Genomic DNA, 24,553 nt, shown 5'->3' with positions numbered 1-24,553 from the left:
CATTCCTCAAGTCCAGAAAATATTACCACATACAAAATTAAAAAGCATTTTGTTACCTTAAAACAAACCATTATTCAGCAAACATAATTATACCTTTAATTCTAAAATATTCATTTTAATTCATTCCAAAACATGTAGTGAACACTTTTTATATGCTATATAAGCTGCTAAATGAGACTCTCCAACTAAATAAAAATGTCACAGAATATCTTTTTGGCAAAAAACGTTGCTGACGCTTATTCCGGAACAAGCAAGAAGGCTCCAACCCTAAAACTGAGCTTACTGGTAGTCATATCATTAATGATTGAAACAGGTGTGGTGAAACCAAGTCCCTTCCGCACCTCAAATACCCGAGCCACTTACTTTATGTGCATAGTGTACACAGGCCACACTTGGCACCTCCTCCATTAGTCTGCCTATTTCCTACAAGAGTGGTCTGTCTGCTTCTGTAATTTTCTAGTAGCTTACAAGCAACATTTTCTCAGGAGATTAACCAAGTCCTTGAAGTTTTCTACTTTTCTACACTGCTTACAAATTTGTTTCTGTGGAGTTCACACCAAAACTTTTAGAGACTCTATTGGCATCTATTTTCCCTCCAGTCTAGGAGAAACTGTAAGGAAAAGGAGTACCACAGCACAAAGCATGGTGCTGCATTCCAGGGCCTCACTGGGGTGAGCCTGCCACACCCTTTAGACTGAAGCACAGCTCATGGGTAGTGCCGATTTAACGGCTCACGATGCTGTCTGCGACATCAGGCAGGTCTCACAGTAGAGGCATAAAAGGTGACTCCATGTCACTAACTTATGATTCCTCCAGATCAGTGTGGAAAGAAAACTGACCAAGTCCACTGCCTGCTCTGACACTATAAAACCATTCTGCAATTCCATGAATTCCGTGGGTTCACAAATCACCAGGGCGGGAAAAGTCAGTGGTGTTTTCAGGAGGGGACTATGCAAGAGCTTTACCTGCATGCATTATCTCATTTAGACCCCACCATAATCTTATGAAGTGTTATTATGATCTTTACTCCCAAAATGTATAGCTGGGGAAGCCAAGGTTGAAGATGAATAACCAGCCCAAAGTCCCCACGAGTGGCAATGCCAAGATTCCAACCCACAGAGTCCAGCTCCAGAGCCTCTTCACTACTGCACAAAACGACCTAAGCTGTGTGGTTTTAAGACTTGTTAACACTTGAATAAAACAAGGAATAGAAAATATAAATTATAAATAACACCAGTTTATTATTTGACGTACTATATACCAGAAACTATTTTCTAAAGTTCTACATATAGTTTACAAAAGGCCCAATTTAGTGGGCTAAAATTTTTAGCACTAGCTCTACAAGGATATTTAGAAAAATCAAATTCAACAAAGCTCTCTCAGATCATCTCTGCCCTTAAGGAGACTAGCAGAAAGGACTAACAATGTAAAAATTACAGGATAAAGTGGAAAGATGCTATGGGAATAGGGGAGAATCCAAAGCAGACTGGGGGTCAGAACAGGCTTCCTGCAGCTACCGACCTGAAGCTGAGTTCTAAAAACAAGTAAGCTTAGCTGGATGGAGACGGAGCAAGAGAACTCCACACAGAGAACAGTATGTGCTGTTGCAGGGAGGCCTGGAGCAAAGCACAATGAGGAGCTGTGGAACAAGAAGAGCGGGGAGAGAGAGAAGGGCGTAAGCGAAGGAGAGGAGAGCGGGTGGGACAGGGGTCAGCAGAGCTGCTCATCGTGTCTCCAAAATAGGGCCATCTGGGTTTTCTCACCACGACCAGAGGATCTGGACACAATCAAACATGAGTCAAGTGCATCTTTATGCCTATTTTTCTTTTGTCAGTAATCCTTCTTAGTGCTCTAGTTTCAAGATGGAACTTAAATGGAATTACACTTGAATACCTCAAAATCACGTAATTAATTACATTCAGCTTCAATTACAATTATTAATCGATCCACGCCTTCTCGCACAACACCTGCTGGTTGTCACTTACATAATTAGCTCGGCCTTACTGGCTTATTAGTTGATTAGTTAACTAATAAGGTAAAAACACTGCCAAACTAGTATACAGCCACACCTTGGGCTGAGTCACATGGAGTCTCAGGGCCACGTTACAAATCAAGGACATATTTAGTTTTAGTGTTCAATTTATTATCTTTTTGTCTCCAGTAAGAACATATTTTAAAACAGCACTCAAAGACGAGAGGGAGCTGACTAGCCTTCTTATCTTTCAGCCAGTGTGTGTCTACTGAGTCTGGCCCTTACCTCTTTCCAAACGTGCATGCTCATAAAAGGCTGGATGACTTGTGGGTGAGGACAAGAGAGTTATAAATGAAAAGTCTGGCAATAAAAATAAGAGAAACTTGTTGTAGCAGCTCATACCCAGAGTCTACATGGTGAGTTTCTAAGTTTATGTTCCTATTATTTGAAATCTAATGAGGGAATGGTCTGTAGAAGGAAAGGGCTTTCAGAATGAGTTGCTACTTAGCAAAATTTGCATTTACTCATTCATTCATTCATCACATATCCAGAGCAGCTACTGTGTGCCAAGCACTACGTCATTTACCACAATAAACAAGATCATGTCTTTGATAGCAAGGGGTTTACAGTTGAGCAGCAGAAACAGACAAGCTAACAGGTAATTACAAAATGAACTTATGACTATTATGATGGGGCAGGTGTGGGGTGTTTGAGAACAAGACACAAGAGAGGCCAGGCCCAACCTTACGGAAGCTTTGGAAAAGAAGTCGCTTCCAACTCAAATCTGGAAAAGAACAGGAGTTACACAGGCCTTATGCAAAACTCAGTGGCACAGAAAAATGAAAGGCACTCCATCTCCTAAAAGAAACATCATAAAAATTGGTCCTTCTCAGGAAAAAAATCTGCTTTGAAAATTAACGAAACATGCCTGAACACACCAAGATATCCTTTGGTATTCTGAGACAAAATGAATGAATTCCTAAGACTAGAAAAACCAATCACTGCTGGGTATACATCTTCTTGAAGTAAAATGTGCCATGAGGCTCTAAGATATCAAAAATAATTAGTAGTCACATGAAACACGAATTTACTTTCTACTGTAAGTGGGGGTGGTGGGGAGAGGACACGGCATCTGTCCACCTCTAATCCTCAGGTGCCAGGGAAAATGTGGAGGCACTTCCTGCCACATGGAGTGGATTTGGAAAAACAGCCAAGGTGCCAGGATGGTGAGATGAGCTGTTAGCCAGAGTTCATGGGGCAAACACAAACCACGGCCTAGGAACACGCCCAAAGCCATCTCTGGAAAAGCATCAGGTTTTAGGACAAAGAAACAAGAGCAAGACATAAAAACAACAAGGCAAGAGGTCAGAAGCCGAGGAAATTAAAAACTGGACGGGAAGCAGAAGGTAAGCCAGACATGGTGCTGCTATTCACTGAGTATGGGCTACTTGGCACGTAGGGAGGTGGGGTAGGAAGACAAGCTGTTTTAAAGGTGAAAGGCTTCCTGACTGCTGACCTAAATTAGTCATATTTAACTAAACCTAATATAATTGACAATGTCATTTAACAGACAAAGCAGATGCAACTTGGCTAAAATGTCAATAATCTTAAAGAACAACAGAACTCCACAAGTATCACCATTGTCTTCCTTCTTTTTCTTCTTAAACCAAGATGGCTTGAACTTGAATTTCTGTGGGAGTTAAGGACAGGGAAATCCTAGATGTTGGGTTTAATAAGACTCACCACCACAATAAGAGTCCTGAAGAACAGCACAGTCTCCTCAACAGATCTGCACTCACTGAGATTTTTACACAGGAAGCAGGAAGTAGTGAAGACAACTTAGAAAGTCAGAAAAAAACCTACTACAGTCAGTGATTTAGAAACTGCTTTAAACTAGTAAAGGGTCCTCGAAAGAGAATCTATCATTCTTTCCAGATAGAATTGAGATAGAAGAATGACAGGTAAAAATGACAAAACAGAGCCACAAGAAGACATGCGGGAAGGCATGTTACTAATGCTTATCTGTAGGGAAGCGAAGGGAATGTCTCTAGATTTGAGGACTTGCAAGAACACTTGGTCACAGTTGAGAGGAGAAGATGAAAAGAACAATTAGAAATAAAGTGAAAGAAGATATGAGGGAAAGAGAAAGGGCGGTAGGGAGCGGCAAGGGTAGAGAGGTGAGGAAGTTAAAGGATTTCAGAGGGGAAACAGTAATGCAGAGGTGAGTTTTGGAATGTGTGGGTGAAAAGCTTGACGACATGGTAAAAAATGTAAAACAGGTACAAAGCAAACTTCCTCATTAAAAGTTTTTTTGGAAAAAACCTGGTAAAATAAATCACAAGGTAGATACTCTCAGCTATAATAACGTAAAAGAAATAAGCCCAAGTCAGATCTGATTTAAGAGGGGCTACTGAAGGCAAACGCTGAAGCAGCGCGGTGTCTCACACGGGCTAAGTATTCAGCAACGTGGAAAAAGAAAAAACCAAAGTTGGGTTAGTAAATTCATTTACTACCATCCATTCATCACCTTTTAAAAGTTTAATGATTCTATCCACGCTCAATAAACACCACTTAAAAAGAGATCCATCACAAATGCTTAAGGAACACTGTAGAAGACTACCAGTTAAATTGAGACTGTAAGCTTCAAAATCTCTCTTAAATTTTCTCAACAAAAAAGTTGGCTTGATTTGGGGGCTCTTCCAAACTGCTCTGTCCTTCAAGAAATGGTTTATATTCTACTCTAGTGCAACATGAAAACAAAAGAACCTGATGATGTTTTATCATAGAAAAATATATGTACTGTATAAACTAGTGATAAGAAAATTCACATCCTATCTAATTTCCTAAAAATCTCTTTGAAAGCAGTGATATAAAGCTATGAAGAGAAAGGCAGATTCACTTCAGCGTGTTGTTTAATTCACTTGCCATCTAAACAACAAAGTACAAATAACCAAAGAAGAGCCACAACTCAAACGTTTCACAGATGCACAGCAGATAATCTAATCCTAGTGGTGATCTGGGTCCACCAAGTCTAAAAGTCCTGGGGGAAAAATACAATAAGCACTCCTTTGAGAGAGAGCTGCAGGCTCCTTGGTTTAAATTATCTTCTGGAATGTAAGAACTGCTCTTACAACTGAATGACAAAATATTTATGACTTTTGTACAATATATAGGTGAACATTTGAATTGCTTCATATGATTTATCCCTACTGAAAACTTTCAACTCCTAAATATAACTTAAGGATCAAAATGATCTTCCTTCTAAACAAATAAGAGGTTAGCCCCCACTAATACTCACTGAAATTTTTAAAGCTCAAGTACAGTCTTAACCCATATTCTAGAAAATAGAAGTTTTGGGGGTTTTTCTTAATTTATTTTAAAGGCAAAATGCTACCTTTTGACAGTTCCTGTTTTGGTATTTCAAAAAGCTCACAGTCTAATGTTCTCAATAAAACTTGTGTCTGGGATTTAGTCTGCTTCTTTGTCTCTTCCATAAACCCAATACGGTGTGTTGCACATAACAAGCACTCTGTAAAGATCTACTGGTTTGATTTTGAATATGTTAGTGTTTTGAAAAAATCCTCCCCTCTCCAGCCCAGGTTTGGGAAATCTAAACAAAGATGCGTTGCTGTCTAGACCTGTCCTTTTACTACACTGCCAGGTTGTTCCTCCATCATCATTAATCTTACAATGCCACTCTGTTTCTCAAAAGTCTTCACTGACTCCCACTGCCCACACGATTAAGTCCAAATTCATCGCGCTATTTAAACGTGCCACAATTCTGTCCTCTCACTTCCTAACCTTTCTACACAGACTAGCCAGAATGAACTCTTTTTTTCTGAGGTAACAGTGGTTTATAACATTATATAAATTTCAGGTGTACATCATATTTCGACTTCTGTATAGACTGCACCGTGTTCACCGCCAAAAGTCTAGTTGCCATCTGTCACGGTACACATGTGCCCCTTTTCCCTTCTCCCCATGAACTCTTGATTCACTTTATCCAATAGGTTACGTTTATCCCCTCCCTAGCTCGTGCAATTATCCAGACCAGGAACTGCCTTTCCTCTCCCATCCCTTGTATGAATCCTACTGCACCCCCGTCAGGCCCAGCTGAAACCACCTCCGTGGACCGTGGTGGATTTCTCCTGTGACAATCCTCTTCAGCACCCACATTTTGCACACAATCTTCCTCCACCTCATCCTCTTCTCTGTACATCTCCTGCAGCAATCGAGAGACACTCAAAGGGCATGGGCCAAGTCTGATACTATTTTTGGCTCCCACACAGCCTTTTGGGCATGCTAGCTGATTTCAAAGGAGAACCAGGTGCTTACAAACACTTGCTGAATACACTGCCTAGAAGTGACCACAGGGTTTTAAACCAAATAATTTAAGTTATTCAAACTGATACTGGGCTGGGACATAGAGCTATAGCTTGGTCTTCTGTTTAAAAAACATCAAAAAACTAGTTTAAAGAAAATTTCACACTCGTTTTCTGAAAACCATATTAATTCTATAACTTAAACCTTACAAAACTCCTGTCCTCCCACTCCCACCACACCTTACACCAACTATAACTGGAAAAAAAGTGACTTTTATTCCTAAAATTTCACTTCCATCAGCCAAAGGTTCATAAAAACACTCTCTAATGTACAGCTGTTAATGTACCAATTAGAGGTGACAGCCCGAGAGCAGAGTGGTGAGAACAAGGAAGTTCTTGAACAGAGAAGTCATGAAACCACTCTCAGCTACCTTTTCCTGGCAGCAGGAAGTTGATACAAGGACAGGAAACAATAAATGATTTTCAGCTGTACAAGGAGGAGGTCGCTTCAGAGATTTTTTTTTTTTTTTTTAAAGAATTACTCAAATTGGCTCTAAGGGGTAAAAGAGAAAGGAATGACATTAAAAACAAACAAAAAAAGGTTCTGATGAAGCCCAAAGACAGTTCATTTCTTAAAACACTATTGATTAGTGACTTCATTAAAACATCCTGGTTGTAGACCTGGCAGCCAACACTCTCTTGCTATTCAAAGGCCATTCTCTGTTCTCAAAGTCAGCATCAACTACCAGCCTGGTGACACACAAGCTCTTGAAATGGTGCAACGCAAAGAACAAGAAGGTACTATTTCACAGCCGTACAGCTCACACCCAAAATAAGCCAAACAGGTGAATGAAGGCCGGAGCTAAATAACCCTAGCACAAGGACACCACAGGACATGCAGCAGGTAAACAGGAAAAAGTCTCACAGGCTCAGAGAATGTCAAAGCAGCAACGAACCTGAGACACTCCTCACATTTTACAGTGAAGGCTCAAAGATGTAAAACAATTGGCCCAAGGCCAAAGAGTCTGTCCCAAAACTCAGGTCATTTACCTCAGGGGAAGGAGCCCTACATGTTACCTTCCCTGCAGTTCAGGGAGTCACGGCTGGATCCACAGAGATCCACTCACACACCCCCAGTGGAAGGCCACTGCTACTGAAACCCACAGGAGTGGAGGGGAAAGGAAATGTGAACAGGCCTATTAAAAGTAAGTCTTTCTAGGGACCGGCCCAGTGGCATAATGGTCAAGTTTGCACTCTCCGCTTCGGCGCACCAAGGTTCGCAGGTTTGAATCCCAGGTGCAGACCAACACACTGCTCATCAAGCCATGCTGTGGCAGCGTCTCACGTACAAAATAGAGGAAGATGGGCACAGATGTTAGCTCAGAGCCAATCTTCCTCGGCAAAAGAGAGATCTCACAGGAAAAAAAAAACCAAGTCTTTCCAGACTTTTCCAAGAAAAAGAAAAGTCATTAAAGATCTCAGTTTTAAAATAACCAGATTGTTTTTCTTACTTTTCTTTCAGTTCCACTTAGTACTCACTGCACTTTACATTCTAATAACTACTGTTGCAATAGGATTAAATCAACTGAAACAACACAGCCAGACCTGCTGGATTATCCCAGCTATACAGTCTCTCAAAGACTAAATGAAAACCCACTTATTGAAAAAGTTGTCAGAGCAGGACTAGGAAGCAAATCAGACCTCCAATATTCAGTTTAAGTTTCTCTCGTCCCTCTCCAATTCACTCTCCATCCAGAATCCAGTGCGTTCTTTTCAAAATGAAAATCTGATCATGTCACAACCCTGCTTAAAACTCTCCAGTGGCTTCCTCCCATGACAACTCCTGCTAAAGACCAAAATACATAAGGCCCAAAGTAAACTGGCCCCTACCTGCCCACTCAGCCTCCTCTATTGCCGTGACCCCCTGGCCATCTTCATTCCAGCCACCCCTCAGTTCCTCCAATGAAGCCAGCACTCTCCACCACATGCTTGGGAACTGCCATTCCCTGTGCCTGCAACGCTGTTCTCTAATCTCTCCCACCCCCACCCTGACTTCATTTCCTTACCTCTATTTTGCTTTCAGATCTCAGCACTACTACTCCTGTCTTCTCAAGGAAGCCTTCCCTGACCACTGTCATCCACCTTCATAGCACCAAGCAGCCCCCCTTTGGAGCACTTACTGCCATGAAAATTTACAGTGAATTATATGTGTGATTCTTTGATTAATGCCTGCTTACTGCAGTCAACCATAAGCCCATGTCTATTTTTGCTCATCACTGTATCTCCAGGATCCAGCAGATAAACATTTATTGAATCTTTAATTTAAGTAAAGAAGAACCAAGCAAATGATGGACCTGAAGGGTGGGCTTTTAGGAAGACATAGCACAGAGAGGTTAAGGGAAAGTTTAAATCTCTTCCTCCTTCTTAGCCCAAGCTTTTATATATATGAAAAGACCTTCACAAATCCAACAATGGGAAAAAAAATACATGTCTTTCACAAAATGCTAAGAAAATAAAACCAATACTGTTAATACATACATTAGTCTGGTTTTATTTTTTGTTTTGCTTGAGGAAGATTTGCCCTGAGCTAATATCTGTGCCAATTTTCCTCCATTTTACATGTGGGACACTGCCACAGCATGGCTCAACGAGCAGTGTGTAGGTCCACACCCGAGATCCAAACCTGCAAACCCCGGGCCACCAAAGCAGAGTGCATGAACTCAACTACCACGCCACCAGGCCAGCCCCTACATTAGTCTTTTCATTTTTAAAAAAAAAAGCTACTCATTCTTCAATCAAGTTTTAAAGTCACTCTTTTCATTGCAGCGACTCTTAACATACTTGAGAATTACCTCACAATGGGCAGATTACTACTCCTCAAAACTACTACCACTACCACCACCACCACCAAAAAGAGTTAGATTTTTCTCTAAAAGTGTTCTTTCTATATTCTTTGCAATGATAAGTTAGAAACCCTAGACAAGCACTGTTCAATAAAAATATAATGCAAGTCACAATATTCTATTAATCGCAGTAAAAAAATAAAAACTAGTGAAATTACTTTCAATAATATATTCTATTTAACCCAAAATAGCCACTATATTATCATCTCAAAATGTAATCAATATTTTTAAAACAATAAAATATTTTACATTCTTTTTTAGTACTGTCTTGGAAATCCATTATGTATTTTCTACTTACAGAATATCTCAATTCAGACCAGCCATATGTGGCTAGTGGCTACCATACTGAAGAGAGCAGCCTTATACCACTCGCACTTCTGCCAAATTATTTGCTCTCTTCCTCCTCTACAAAACTTGCAGGAAAAGGTTTTAATGTTCTCTGAATCACACGAAGCAACAATGATGGGTGGAGAGTAGATTCACTATAAACAACTGAAAAACAAAGGGAAGCGACCCATGGTTACGTGTATATTAATGTAATGATACCTTCTTAATTCGTTCATGACTTTAAAAGCTTTCTTCATATGCCAAGGATTCACTGTCACAGGGCAGTGTTTTTCGGTATTATCATCTTTTGAATCGAGAGACTTCTGATGACTCTGCTTTGTGCATCTGTACATAAAAGAAAAAAACAAAAAAGAGAAAAAGATCTTATTAAAGATAATTCAGTTCAGGCTTATCACGTGACAAGAGATACAATGAATGCCGCCCACCCACTCATTTAAAGGAAGTCTCACAGTATATCCCAATGTAAGATTAAGACACAATTTAGAACACTTTCTGATGGTCACTAGGATTTTAACAAAAAAGTGAGGAACTACTCCCTGGTGTCCAAGTTCTGTCAAAAATAAGCAGAGAAAACTCACTAAGAGTGGTTCAGCAGATACCTCCAAATAAAAATGCTGAGAAATGATCTTCTCTGTTAGAAATTAAACTGCTTTTACAATCTGCTGTAGTCATACATTATTTACAAACCAAGACAGGAACAGGATCATATTTTACACAACCTTCAGAAACTTAGAATCTGATTTGAATTTTGCTCTCTACCTATGTATTCTGGACCGACTCTAACCAAGAGATTAATCACGTTAGCTAATCTTTACCAAGTATTTACTATATAGCAGCCACTGTGCTAAGGGGTTTACTTTCATTATTTGCTTAATCTTCTCAACAATTCTGTGAGCTAATTAATTATTATTATCCCCATTTAACAGATGAAGAGATTAAGGCAAAAAAACAATTGGGTAACTTCATAAATGGTAGAGCTTGGTAAAAGTGAAGCCACTCTGATTCTTGAGCTCATTCTTTTCACTAATGCTCAACACTATTTCCTACATTAAGCAATAGATATTTAATTTCATACTTAAATTTATAATTTTTAAGAGTACAAGGCTATATTATATATATTCCTGCATGAATTAGTCTTTTCAGGCTTGGGGGCCAAAAAATTAAGAAAATCAGGGTACCATGTGGGGGGGGCGATTAACTGCTAATGGACAGAAGGAAACTTTTTGCTTTTTATTTTGTTTTGTTTTGGTTTGGTTTTTTTGTGAGGAAGATTAGCCCTGAGCTAACATCCGTTGACAATCCTCCTCTTTTTGCTCAGGCAGACTGGCCCTGGGCTAACATCTGTGCCCATCTACCTCTACTTTATATGGGACGCCGCCACAGCATGGCTTGACAAGCGGTGTGTTGGTACGCAGCCCAGGATCCGAACCTGCAAACCCTGGGCCGCCGAAGCAGAGCGTGCTCACTTAACCGCCAAGCCACCGGGCCGGCCCCGTTTGTTTTTGTTTTTGTTTTTGTTTTTGTTTTTGGTGAGGAAGACTGGCCCTGAGCTAACACTTGTTGCCAACCTTCCTCTTTTTGCTTGAGGAAGAGTGGCCCTGAGCTAACATCTCTGCCCATCTTCCTCTATTCTCTATGTGGGTCGCCACCACAGCATGGCTTGATGAGTGGTATAGGTCTGCACCCGAGATCCAAACCTGCGAACCCTGGGCCGCCAAAGTGGACTGTGCTGAACTTAACCACTGGGCCATGGGGCCAACCCCACAAGAGAACTTTTTAAGGAGATGGCTGCACAACTAGAAATTTACTAAAAATCACTAAATTGTACAATTATAATGGGTGAATTTTATGGCATGTAAATTATATCTCAATAAAGCTATTAAATAAAAAAATCGGGATACCAAATGAAGCCTAGAAAAATCATACATGTATATAATACATCTCACAAAGAACAACAGGCAAACATCATTAGCTACTGCTGCACTCTTTGCCACATCTCTTCCTTTCCTGACCCACTTCTCAAAGGATGATTCATTTTTAAAATGTTATACTTCATTAATTCATTCAGCGAATATTTTTTGAGTGCCAACTACGTACCAAGCACTATTCTAGGCACTTGGGATACATCAATGAACAAAACAAAGATCCCTGTTGTCACAGAGCTTGGAGTCCAGTGGGGAGGGAGGGAGAGGAGACAATACACACAAATCAGTAAAGTAGGCGGCGCATTTAAGACCTGTGGAAAAAAGAAAAAGGGCAAGGTAAAGGGAGTCAGGAGTATGGAGTGATGTAATTTGCACTATTAAACAAGGTGATTGAGGCAGGCTGAATTGAGGATCAAGATTTGAACCAGGACTAGGAGGTGACAGAAGGTCCAGACGGAAGAAACAGCCAGAGCAAAGGCCAGTATGTGCCTGGTGTGAATTGTGAGACCAGGGCTGGGGCGGGGCAGGGGGGAGTGCCAATCACATAGGGCCTTTGGCTTTTACCCTGAGTGAAATGGGGAGGCACTGCAGAAGAGTACACAATCCAACTTAGATTTTCAAAGGATCCCTTTTGGCTGCTGGTTGAGAAGAGTCTATGCGGGTCAAAGACGCAAGGGGGGAAACAATTTAGGGGAGTAATGCAGGAGGAGATGACAGTGGCCAGAGCAGGGTAGTAGCAGTGGAGGTAGGAGCAGTGATGAGAAGTGACTGGGTTCTGGATATTTTTTAAAGGTAATGCCAACAAGATTTGTTGACAGAATGCATGTGGCATACCAAAGAAAGTCAGAATGACTCCAAGTTTTTTGGCCTAAGCAACTGGAAGGATTGAGTCTCTGTTCCTTGAGATGGGAAGGCTGCAAGTGGAACTGGTTTGGAGGTAGAAAGATCAAGAGCTCTGTTTTTATACACGTTGGTTTTAAGATATTAGACATCCAAGTGAAGATGTCAAATCAGCAGATGAATATTGGAGTCTAGAGTTGGAAAGAAAAATCTAGCTGGAGATAGAAATGTGGGAATCACTGATTACACAGATAGTACGTGAAATTCAGACACTTGAACATTAAGGTAACCTCCAACATTAAGCATAGAAGTTATCCTTGCTCGCTCCCCCACCCCCAGAATCAACACTAGTTGAGGCACCGGATTCTTCAAGGGCTTGCCTACTAGAAGTGGACATCAGTCCCACTTTCCCACCACTTGAGTTTTTAAAGAGACCGACAAATGAATTAGTGCAAGACACTGCCTCCAGTGGGTGAGTCCACAGCTGGAGTAGGAGAATGGGATGCCGCACTCTATTCCCTGTGGCCTCTTCTGTGTATGTGTGTATGTGTGTGTGTGTGTGTGTGTGTGTGTGTGTGTGTACGTGTGTGCGTGCGCGTATTTAGAGGGATGAGTTACACCTGGCCTAAGAATAAAAGCTAGTAAGTCTAGGGGCCAAAAGATGAAAGAACAACCAGATCTGGTGAAGGAGACTCGGGAAACAATTTATAGTATAAGACATATTCTCATAATGCCATTTCCCACCATCCTTTCATAAAGAAAACAGTAGGAAAAGGGGGAAATTAGGTAGATATATGCAAACTTTCTCACCATGTAACACTGAATGTCCACACATATAGCAAGTTAATAATGTTTATATCTGCTTCTGGTTTAATAACTTAAGAGTTTACAACAGAGGGAAAACATAATATTGAGGATTGGCAGAACTATCATAGAAGGCTTTCCAATGCTCAGAATGGAAGCAAAAGCAACTATGCCATACAATGAGTATCATTAAGAGTCTGGGGTATTTATATTTGCTTAAGAAATTAGGAATTAAAACTTTCTGCACTAGAGAATTAACTTTAAGACAGTTATACAACAATCAATGTCTATATTGGTGTTTTCTGAGAGCTATTTTCAGCTTTTGCTTTTTCTGATGTACTCTTGAAACTCTGCAAAGAGAAGACTTTATTCAAAGGCTTAAAGGAATAAGTAAGAAATAACACTGGATTTTTTTAAAGTGTTCTCTTACTGAGAGCCACTTAGAAATACAGCACCCTGCCACACAGGTCTACATTTTCAACAGTGAAGTCCTTTCCATAATTTTCCATTTCCTATGTGGTTTTGCATTAGATGGTCTTTCATTCAGAAGTAGAACTGAGTAACAGAAAATGACACAAGGTGTGGAAAATGAACATGGAAGCAGCTAAATGGGAGAGAAAGGTTTACCCTTTAAGTTACACCAGTTAAGTGCAGAGTTACACCTTCTCCCTGCTTCCCTTCTGAAGCAAAGAGCTAGTCTTTTCCAGAAAAGCTCCTCATTCTGAGAACTCTCTTCTTTAAAATATCTGGAGGAGATACTTTCTCAAGTTTCTTTCACTTTTAAGTCTTTCCCCAACTCTACACTCCATAACCAGTCTTAAAATTATCCAATAGCCTATTGTCACAAAACATACTCTAGAACAGTTGAGGTTTCCAAGGGTTTGGATCCCATCACATGACTATGCTTTATAATAGATAATCCTAAAGCCTTCCTTCAATGACTGACTCTTCTGCAAATTTCCAGCTGTGGGCAAGGTTGGCTTCTCAGACCAGGTAACTTTCTAACTCTGCCTAAGAACATACTACTGACAATACCTGAATTCTCAGTGGAGGAAGCAAATAAAAAGTCTAACGAGGGCTGTCTCCCTCAAACAGTTGCGATTCCATAACCAGGCAAAGGTTTAAACCTACTGCAAAAATTTTGAGGACATCTTAGAAATGAGGTTCAATTTCTTTAGATGTATATTATTTGCTTTGGACAGTGATTTCCAATAGAGGGGACAGAAGGATCAAAATGACCCAAGTAATTTTTTCAAACTACATAGAACCATCCCTCTTCACGTGAGAATTCAGGCAAGCCCTTTATATAGGACTAGGTATATCAGAATGACATCATCTCCAGCAGGAGGGGTGAAAAGCAGCTATTTATAATTAAAAAAAAAAAAGGAGGATCTAACATGCCCCACCACCCACTTACCTCCCACCCCAGGGCAATCATCTCAAATTGAGAACAAACACTTTAGAAAATATGGGTTGTTTATGTTTTTAGGGTTTTCTGGTAGAAACAATGCTATAATCCATGTAAATGATGCAGCTGCAAAATTTAACAGGGGACCAGACATTTTCACATTCAGGACACAAATACTTAGCCCCTGGGTGGCCACCATCTCTGCTCTCCCCTCTGCCTGTACACCTCAAAAGCTGCAAGACTCCCCTGCTTGCGATGAGTCACCCACCACTACTCAGAAATTTCTGCCAAGTTCACGTCAGCAGCTGTTGTTTTCAAAGTCACCATCCATGCCATCCTGCTCTGAAGTTTCTCTATTACTTTATAATGTCTCTTCTATTTTCTCTGCTGTCTTCCTAGCTAAACTTGCATTCAGAAGCTAGTTATCGCACCAACATTGCTCCCATACACGAGCCCAGGATATCAGAAGTAGAGACTCAACCATAACTAATATTTTAACTAATATTTGTTATATCACTCTACAGTTTCCCAACAAAATGCTCTCACAACCTTCAACTCACCCAAATAACCACCATATTACTTACAGGTTGTCAAAGTAGAGGACTTGCTCCATCGAAAACATGTTTTGGTTTGTGGTAAAGCTGTGGTTTCGGTTTTTGCAAGTAGCTAAAGGCAAAGAGGCATGCTCTGCAAATTTTCTTCAAGTGTTTGGAATTGAAACTCTTATTAGGTACAGAGCCAGCAGACTAACTGTAATCTATGAACATATGGTCATATTACCAAATAAATATAGTTTTAAAAAAATGTTAACGTGTGCCCTATAAATATGTAAGAACTTGTATTATACCTTCAGTATGTGGACCTTTAGAACTGAATATGAAGCATCTTGTGAGATAAACTATCTCCTATCCAGTTACAGAACACTTTACAGACAACATCATAATAATGCCATAAATACATTAGTATAGTATATATATTGCTAAAAGTTATGTTTCCAACTTCCCAGAGCTGGAAAGGAAATGTCTAGAAAAGCTGGAATGCCCAATTTTACCAAAATGGATTAGCAGTGAAAAAGCAGAGCACTGAACCTATTGGAGGACAGATGGAGGTACCACATACCACCCCTTTTCTCCCCTAGGCCTTGGTTGTGTGGCTTTATGTTAAGTGTGTGGGGAAGCACTGGCAGGAGGAGGTGGTTGGCATGTCTGAGGTGGAGAGGTTGATGGAAGTTGGAGTATAACTGCTCTCTGATAGTAGAACAATAGAGCTGTAAAAAGCTCTGCTTCAGTTCAACTGAGCTCGCACTCCCTCGTTCCCTCCCACCTACATGACAAACAGCACAATCAAGCACTTTCTGTCCCTGACAGCGACTATTACCAGGAAAGGGACCAGGGTAAAAGCCTGTCTTAACACAAGATCAATCTTATTTTAAAGAATATGCTATAAACAATTAACAAAGCACTGCCAGAGTGAGATATTTGTGAAGTGTTAAAATAGGGTGAAGGAGGTTGATGATCCATTTCAAACATTTCCATGTCTTTTATCATTCATATTTCTAAACTTTCTTTTGCCACTTTTCCTAGCTGGTGAGAGAGCGCAGCAATATGACTTGGCAATTCAGTTGACTGGGCTACATTTTCTAACACTTGAGTGAAAAGGGCCAGAATCAGGTGGAAGACCTGAACTGTAGTCCCGGCTATGCGAAATACTAACCAAGCGACCTTGGATCGGTCACTTGGCCTCTCTGGGCTTCACACTGTTTACTTACAAAATAAGTTTTTGTTATTCCACAAATATGTGTAATATGGAATGTAATATGAAAGTCCAAGACAATAATAACACTTCACCTTCTTGCCTCAGGGAGCTGTACAAGCAGTAAATACTATATAAATGTAAACACAGAGTTAAGAAGAAAAATGTTGAGGTTAGGAGCTAAACTGAATATGGAGATATATTTTTATACATTTTATTGGCCTTCCTCATTTTTATTTGGAACATTCAATTAAAAGTTATTAGCGATACTCCAGACACCATCGCTGTTAATAAATCAAGCAGGTAAGCACTGACTAGATGCCTGCTGCATGCCCTATACTAAGCGGGGTGAGGGATATAAAGCAGGCTGAACACAGGAGCCTTCTCCAGTTACTATCTAACTGGGGAGGCACATCTGAAACCACCGGGGAACGGCACAAGTCAATACACAGGTGCAAGATTCCGAGTGACCAATTACAAATACTACAGGAATGCAAAGAGGAGCTGGAATGAGTTGGAGTAAACAGGGAAGACTGTGAAGGAGATGGGGCTCCAACTGGGCCTTGGAGGAATTCCAAGTTGTTTTAAGTGGGGGCAGGATAAGGAAAGGCTGGAGACTCCTGGCTTATGATAAGGCAGTTTACCCTAGGAGGTTAAAGCACATAATGATTTTGAACATTAAGATAAGGCCAAAATGCTAGAGGGCTGTGACTACCTGGCTGAGATATCTGGTTTTGCTAAGTCCTTTGACCCGACTCTAAGATGCTGGGGGGTCAAAACAGTAGGTGGACTGAAAGGTGAGGAGAGAATACATAGAGTTCAACAAGAGAAAAAATTCAGGTATCGAGTGATGAACTTTGTTGATCAGAATAGTAGCAGTCAGAATGGACACTTGAAACCAAGACTCTACAGTTTCTGGGAGCTGATAAGATGTGGAAGATGATTAAAGAGAAAGAAATCAAAGGCCATTCCAAGACTTGGGGTATCCGAGACCAGAAGAATGATTACTCCATTGAATAAGTGGAGATGTTATAAAGGGAAATCCATTCAAGAACAAAGATTATGAACTCAGTTTTAGACATGTTGAATCTGAGGTCTGAGCTAGGAGTAGATGTTCTGTACGAAGCTCAAAATTCAAGACTGAAGCAGAGATCTAGAGCTCAGGCTTAAGACACAGATGGAGCCACAACTTAGTGATTAATAGCTGACTGAAAAGAAGAATTGGCCAAGGCCTGTATCTGGGAGGAACAGCTACTGTCAAAGAACAGTAATAGAAGAAAAGCCATGTAAGACAAAAAAGTGATCAGCAGAGAGAGGTTCGAGTCCCAGTTTCTCCTCTACTTGATAAGCTTGGGAAAATAATTTAACCTCTGAAAAAAGATAATAATAACAGACCTACACTATAAGGTAGGTTGTTGACAAGATTAAACAAGATAAAGTAAATCACATTTAACAACCTAAAAACTAGAGGAGGAAACCAAGAAAAAGTAGTGTCATGGAAAGCAAGATTGTTTCTCAAGGAAGGATCAGTGAAAAGAACTGGCCCAAAAATACTTCAGCAAATGCCAATAGTCTGAAACATAAGAAAGAAAAGTGCATCACACACATATTGACCCACCCACTCCAGTAATTGTATTATCTATTTGTTTACTATCAGTTTCGACCATGAGGAAGAGGACTTTGTTTTGTTTTCTGAGATATCCCCAAAGCCTGATCATAGTAGGCACCCAGTAAATACGAATAAAAAATCCTGAACTCCCTTATTATAAACAGTAAATACATTTGGAATTTGGTAGAATTCTATAGAAGAGCATCCGAAAGGCAATTTCATTCTCTGTGTCACCATGAAAACACCTTCCGCCTGATTTTAAGAAAAAAGTTCAGTTGTTTTCATAAACATTCCTGGTGCAGTTCCATAAGAGCCACAGATGAGTAAAAGTAAAATGTGCCACAAAAGCACATTTATTAATATTTATTGAATGCCTACTGTGTGCATTAGAAAATGTAAATTAGAAACAAGAGGTTTGGGGCTATTTGGTGGGAAGGCGAGGAGTGATTTCCCAGCATCAGAAAACTGTAACACTATTTCACAAATGCTACCTGTTTCCAGAATCTTGGAATCCTATTTCCAGATCAGGAAATCAGGCACTTTACAAGTTCCCAAATGCACCTCAAAATTTTCCTTATATATGACATTTCTTTCAATGCACATTGATTCATACGTTTTCTTTCAACATTACCTTGTGGGCCATTACTGCTCCTAAATATTTTAAACATCTTTGTCTATCACTGAGGAGATTCACCTATGAGCTGAGAGATGCCCAATTTACATTTATGACTAGTTACACAAAAACAAGAATACGTTCTAATGGGCTAGAAAAGACAAACAAATGAATATTGGGGTAACCCACGGAAAAGTTCCAAATTCATAGTAATTGAATCTTAGACTTAGAACACTAAAGGTTATCTGGTCCAGTGGATTGCAAATGTCAGGCCTCATTAAACTTTTTACTGGTCTGTGACAAAACGAGGACAATGTAGTAAGTTTTCATATAACTAAATTACTTGAATTTAAGGATTAGCCTTTAGTCTGAGAGTATGTCCTTTGTATTTGGGGAGGGATATTAAAATGGGCTTTCTTTTACAAAAATATGGTAACATCTTTGATAATTATTACGTTATCAATTTTTTTTTTTTACTTGGCAAAACAAAAAACTTAGCAATTCTATGTTGGACTTTAATTTTTTTTTAATTTTACAGGTTCTTGAAATCCAAAAATCTGAGAACCTCTGCTCTAATACAACCAATCTTGTGCCACCTGAATCCCTTAGAACACGGTCCACACGATGTTTGTCTGCTGATGCCTGAACAACTCCGATGACAAGAGTCTCCAGTGATGCGGAATCATCAACTGAAAAAAGATATGGTTGTTTCTGAGGCATGTTTACTTAGTTTTGTGAAGGAAAAGCAAAAAATTAAGGCCTGTAGCGAGAAAGCCAACTCATGAAAGAGAAGCCAGTAAGAAAACAAGGGCCAAGAGAACTGTTGAGTGAGGGGTGGTGAAAGGGATGAACTTCATCCTATACCTCATAGGCTTCCCTCAACTTAATCATGATGAAAATCCTTTACATAAATAACTATAAAAGCTAGAATGTGTAAAACATTTCTGAGGTCAGGGCTGATCAATTTACATTTCCTTTTGCATATCTCAGTTTACTGCCTGAAATTCCTTTACTACTCGACATCTAATTCTTAGTTGTACACCTTTTAGGTTGGATCGGAGGCAAACGTCCCACGACATTTGTTACCCAGACCCTAAAATGCAACAGAATCTAAATGCCACATATAAGATGCAAAAAAAACAATAAGCAGAGCTATGATGCCCAATGACAATCAATATGAGAATTAAAAAGGATGAGGAGAACTTGGAGGCAAGGAGTGGAAAGAGCACAAGAGATCAAAACCTAATTTCAACGAGCCCATCCTGAAGGAACTAGGGAGCGGGGGCACAGTCGCCTCTATCCCTCCAAGACAATAAGCTAATAGGCTGAAGGGGAGCAAAGTGAGACTTGAAAACAAAGTAAAACGGGCTGTTAAAAAAGAAGCATACGCCAAGAGCACCACACACAGCGCCAGGCACAGACAGGCATTCAAATATTTGCAGAATTAATGAATTAATAAACAGACACTCGCACAAAGAGGATCTGAGTCCCTGCTTCCAATCACATCATCCAAGGCACTTTAAGGCCACATCAAACATTTTTCTTTGCCTTAAAGCTCAGGCTAAAAATCTAACCTTATGAAAAGCTGAGCCCTCCCAATAACTTCCACTGGCCTCTGTCCTCGCCCAGCTCTAGCCCAGTGAGGTCCAATGATGTTGCTTCCCAAAGACACTGCCTGCATTTCTCAAATCCGGCCCCCATGATTCAGGTGGAAGGAAAACACAAGTTCATGGGAGTGGAGGCAAACAGGCCGAGGGGTGGCAGGGAAAACTATTTCTGATCTACAGAAAGGTAAGTGACGCTCCAAAGAGCTCTGGAATAAGAGTTAATCCTAGACAGACCAAAGGAAAATAAAACTTATTTGTATTTATTATTAAATGAACAGAAACAATAAAAAGTCTCACCATCTTTAGCCACCCACAATTAAAAGAAGTTTTAACAATTCTTTTCTGCCTGCTGGCATTCCACGCTTTCCAGTACATCTCAGCCTGTCATTGTTTCAGCATTATTGATGGAGTATCAATACCAAAGAATTGTGCTAGACGCCAAAATCATGATTAGTTGATCTGTCCAAGATTCAGTTTATCAATATTTGCATGCACACATCTATTTCACTTTTAATTATTTCCATTTAAATCATTTTCTATGTCTCTACGCCCTCCCTCCAGAGCCTGCTTTCCCACACCTTTTTTTCACCTGCATTCTAAGATCCCCTTGTTCTTTGCTTTAGTTCCCTCTGCTCCCAAAGTAAAAAGAGACTGCAGAGAACTGATAACAAGGGGGCAGGTTTACCATAGATAACATGCCTACCTGGTATATTCTATACACTATGTGCTGTCTATATACAGGTAGCATTTCCTGTCTTCAGTGCCTCTGAGCCTGGACTGAACTCCTGTGCTGTGCTGTGCTCAGGCTGCTGATGCTAACAATCCACCATCACGTTTCCTAGGGGTTCAGGAGCCTTCCCGAACCTGCTGAAGAACCAGACCAGATCACAAAGCCCTCAAGGCCACAGCAATCACAAAGCAACTGAGCCCCTTGCTTCTACCAGCCCAGGACGATCAATTCAAGAGTCTTATCATCTACTCCTTAGAGCCCCATGACCTGTTCCACTCAAGCTAAAAATTCTGTAAGGCACTTTTGGAAAATGTAGTTCCCAGGATCCTATTAGCTCTCCTAAAAGGACCCAACATCAAAAAATTATTCCACCCAAGCCAAATATCCATATTTTGGCTGGAATCCCGCCAAACAACCACAAGAGGCTGGTGCAGTACAACTGCCATGGACTGAAGCTGGCCAAATCCAAGTGAAAAAGGATAAAGCTCCATGAATAAGCTCTCGCGAAAAGGTACACCACTCTTCAGAATGAGGTTTGTTCACGGTCTGAAAAGTCAGATGCAAAGGGCTCTCGTTCCTTCATAAAGGTTAAACTAAGAAAAGCCAATCAAAATTGAAATTGTCAAAACTCCTGGGGATTTATAGCCCACTTTTACCAAATACTAAAAAAAAATATATTGCACTGAATAATGTAAATTTTCAATATCTCCCACAAAATTCAGCTGTTATTATTTCTGGAGGGTAATTTTGTTGCAGGTGATCTTGAAGGTATGTGGGTACCAAGGAAAAGCCACCTGTGCCTGGCAAGTCGCTATACTCCTAATGTGCCCAGGGTACCAAGGAAACATAAGATGCTCTGATTTCTGGACACAATTTTCTGCAGTGCCAGGTAAAAGAGGTCACATGCCCTGAACAGCCGCGGCTCATTTAGAGTGATGTAAAAGCTTCGGATATTAATTTTGCTAGAAATTCGGAGAAGCAAGCAACGTAAAATCAATTCATATAGACACCGGGCGTCTAGTACTTTCCAGCTGCTTTTTTTTTCCAACAGACTCCCGTGCACCATATCTCCATCCCTTAGAAAGGGGTGGACAAGCTGGGCACCAGCAGCCCATGCATTTCAGAGGGGTACACACAGGACAGAGTGCCCAAGCACAGCCCATCCCGAAGCTTCTATTCGCCTGGGATGGGGCAGACCCTTCCTGGAAATCATGGGCAGCGTTTTAAGTCGCTGCCTGGCCAGGCTGAGTTTCCGTCCGCGTCCGCCTCAGGACTGCGGGAACCGCGCCTCGTCACGCCCCGCAGCTCCCACCTCCCGCCGCCCCCGGTGGCTCCGGGCGTCCTCCGCCGGCGGGCACCGGGCGGCCGTCCCCGAGCAGCGCCCACGGCCGGCGACAAGCGCCGCAGCGGCACAGCCCGCCCGGCCGCTCACTCACGCGGGAGGCAGCGGCGGCGTCTCCATTGTGGCTCCTCTCGGGCTTCAGAACGCAGGCACCGACCGCCGCCGCCAGCACCATTCCAGCCGCGGACGCCGGCACTGCCCGCCCGCCGAGCCGCGTTCCATCCGCCCCGGGGGGGGCGCCGCGCTCGCCTCACCGCGCGCCACCAGCCGCGGCGGCGGCCCCCGCGGCCATGGCCCGCTCGGCCGGGCGCGCTCCGTGTGCCTGCGCGGCTCCCGCGCTCGCCCGAGTGCGGGGCGGCGGCGGCGGCGGCAGCAGCGGCGGCGGGACGGACGGGCGCGCCGGCTCAGCCACTTCCGGGTTCGGCCCCGGCCGGCGCCGACGCCGTGACCGGACGGCGCTGCGGCCTCCCGCGGCGGCCCGGGACCCCTCCCTCGGCGCCTCCCTCTTTCTCTGCTGCCGCCGCTCAGGCTCAGGCTCAGGCTGCTGTTGCTGCTGGAGGCGGGCGGGCGCGTCCAGACGCGGGCGGCGCGGCGGGACGGGGGCGACGGCCGCCCGCGGCGGGGACTGTGGGTCACCCGGGCGGGGGAGCTAGAAAATGGGAAGGGGTGCTGTCTGTGCGGGAAGAGGGCGCCCGAAAGCACAGCAGTCGCGCTCGCGTTGACTTATTGCTCTGCTTCACAAGCGTGTTCACATTATTCTCTTAGATTTGAGCCTGTGCCCAGGGAGATGGGAAGGGTAGGCAGAACCAACCACTTCCTCTACAAATGGTGAAACTGAGGCAAGAAGAAATGAATTTGCCTGGCCCGTGTCCCAAGCAAGAACCTGGGCCTCCCTCCTCAGTATGTGATCCGTTTGTTGGACAAGTGAAGTGAGCACCTAGTAGGCAAGGTTTTGGTACTGGGTGGAGGATAGAGAGCAAAACCAGGTCTCTACTTGTGCAGCTGTCGATCTAGACGGGCTAAGAAACTATAAACGAACGATGCCTGCAATGAGGAAAATCAGGGTGAGGAGATGGGCTGCTATTTTAGGAATGGTCAGGGAAGGCCTCTCAAATGAAGTCATTTACACAGAGATGGCATAAAATGAATCTTGAGTAAAGCAGAGAGTTCTCAGGGCAAGGGAAGAGTAGTGCAGGGACGCTTATGCAAAATCTTGCCTGGCTTGTTGAGGAACAGGAAGGAGAACAGTGTAGCTGGTGGTTCTCCAAGTATGCCCACTGGACAGCAGTAGCATCTGGGACTTTGTTAGAAATGCAGATTCTCCAGGCCTGCTTCAAATCTAATGAATCAGAAACTCTGAGGGTGGGGCCCAGCAGTGTTGCTGTGACAAGCCCTCCAGATGATGCTAAGGTTGAGAACCTCTGGTGTAGCTGAAGCAGAGTGAGGAGAGGATATAGTGAGCTGAGATGGGGGGGAGTAGTGACATCACATAGGCCTTGTAGGTCATCATAAGGGATTTGGCTTTTGCTGAGAAGATAAGCAACTAGAAAGTCATGAGCAGCTTAATCAGATAATTAAAAGGAGGACTTGGCTGGGATTTGTTTTAAAATACTCCACCAGGCTCCAGCCCAGTGGCACAGCCGATAAGTTCTCGCTGTCAGCTTTGGTTGGGCGTTCGCGGTTTGGTTCCTGGGCGCGGACCTACTCACCACTCATGAAGCCGTGCTGAGGTGGTGTCCCACATAGAAGAACTAAAAGGACCTATAACTAGGATATACAACTATGTACTGGGGCTTTGGGGAGAAATAAGAAAAAGGGGAAGATTGGCAACAGATGTTAGCTCAGGGCCAGTCTTCCTCAAAAAGAAAAAAAGAATACTCCACCAAAAAAGAGAGGATGGGGAATAGAAGGAAGAAGATGGGCAAAATGTTAGTTTTTGATGCTGAGTGATGGGTACATGAAGGTGGTCATCATTTATGTGTATTTATGTGTAAGTTTTAAAAGGTTAAAAAAATTTTTTTTAAAAAAGATGACTGGTTGCTATAGGAACAATATATGAAGGGAAGCAGGAGAGCCAGCAAGGAGATTAGCCTAGCTGGGATGAAAAATAAGGATGGCCTGGACTAAAGTCAGAGTGATGGAGAGAAGTGGTCAGATTCTGATTCTATTTAGAAGATAAAGCACGCAGGAATTGCTGATAGATTAGATGTGAGTATAAGAGAAAGAGCCGAGTCAAAGATGACCCCAAGTGTTTTGGTCTAGGCTCTTGGGAGAGTGGAATTGCCATTTACTGAAATTGAGGGGATAGAAAAGAAACAGATCTGGCGGGGAGAGGGGAGTATTTGTAGTCTCTGATTTAGACGTGGTAAGATTGAGGC

At 42.1% G+C, this 24,553-nt stretch overlaps 1 protein-coding gene across 1 annotated transcript in view; it reads right to left on the bottom strand.

The window, feature by feature from the left end:
* The window catches only part of KLHL2 (kelch like family member 2), a 101,062-nt gene extending 78,518 nt beyond the window's left edge, over window positions 1-22,544 (bottom strand). The window contains exons 1-2 of the mRNA XM_058550312.1: window positions 22,270-22,544; window positions 9,744-9,869 (exon numbers count right to left, since the gene is read on the bottom strand). Coding sequence (XP_058406295.1) covers window positions 9,744-9,869; window positions 22,270-22,295 — 152 coding nt within the window. The 5' untranslated portion in view covers window positions 22,296-22,544. The remainder of the gene's footprint in view (window positions 1-9,743; window positions 9,870-22,269) is intronic.
* Between the last annotated feature and the right edge of the window lie 2,009 nt (window positions 22,545-24,553).

This window comes from Diceros bicornis, chromosome 11 (genome assembly GCF_020826845.1).
Source record: "Diceros bicornis minor isolate mBicDic1 chromosome 11, mDicBic1.mat.cur, whole genome shotgun sequence".
Taxonomy (NCBI): Eukaryota; Metazoa; Chordata; class Mammalia; order Perissodactyla; family Rhinocerotidae; genus Diceros; species Diceros bicornis.
The sequence above is the reverse complement of the archived record's forward strand: the minus strand, read 5'-3'. Positions and strand labels throughout refer to the sequence as shown.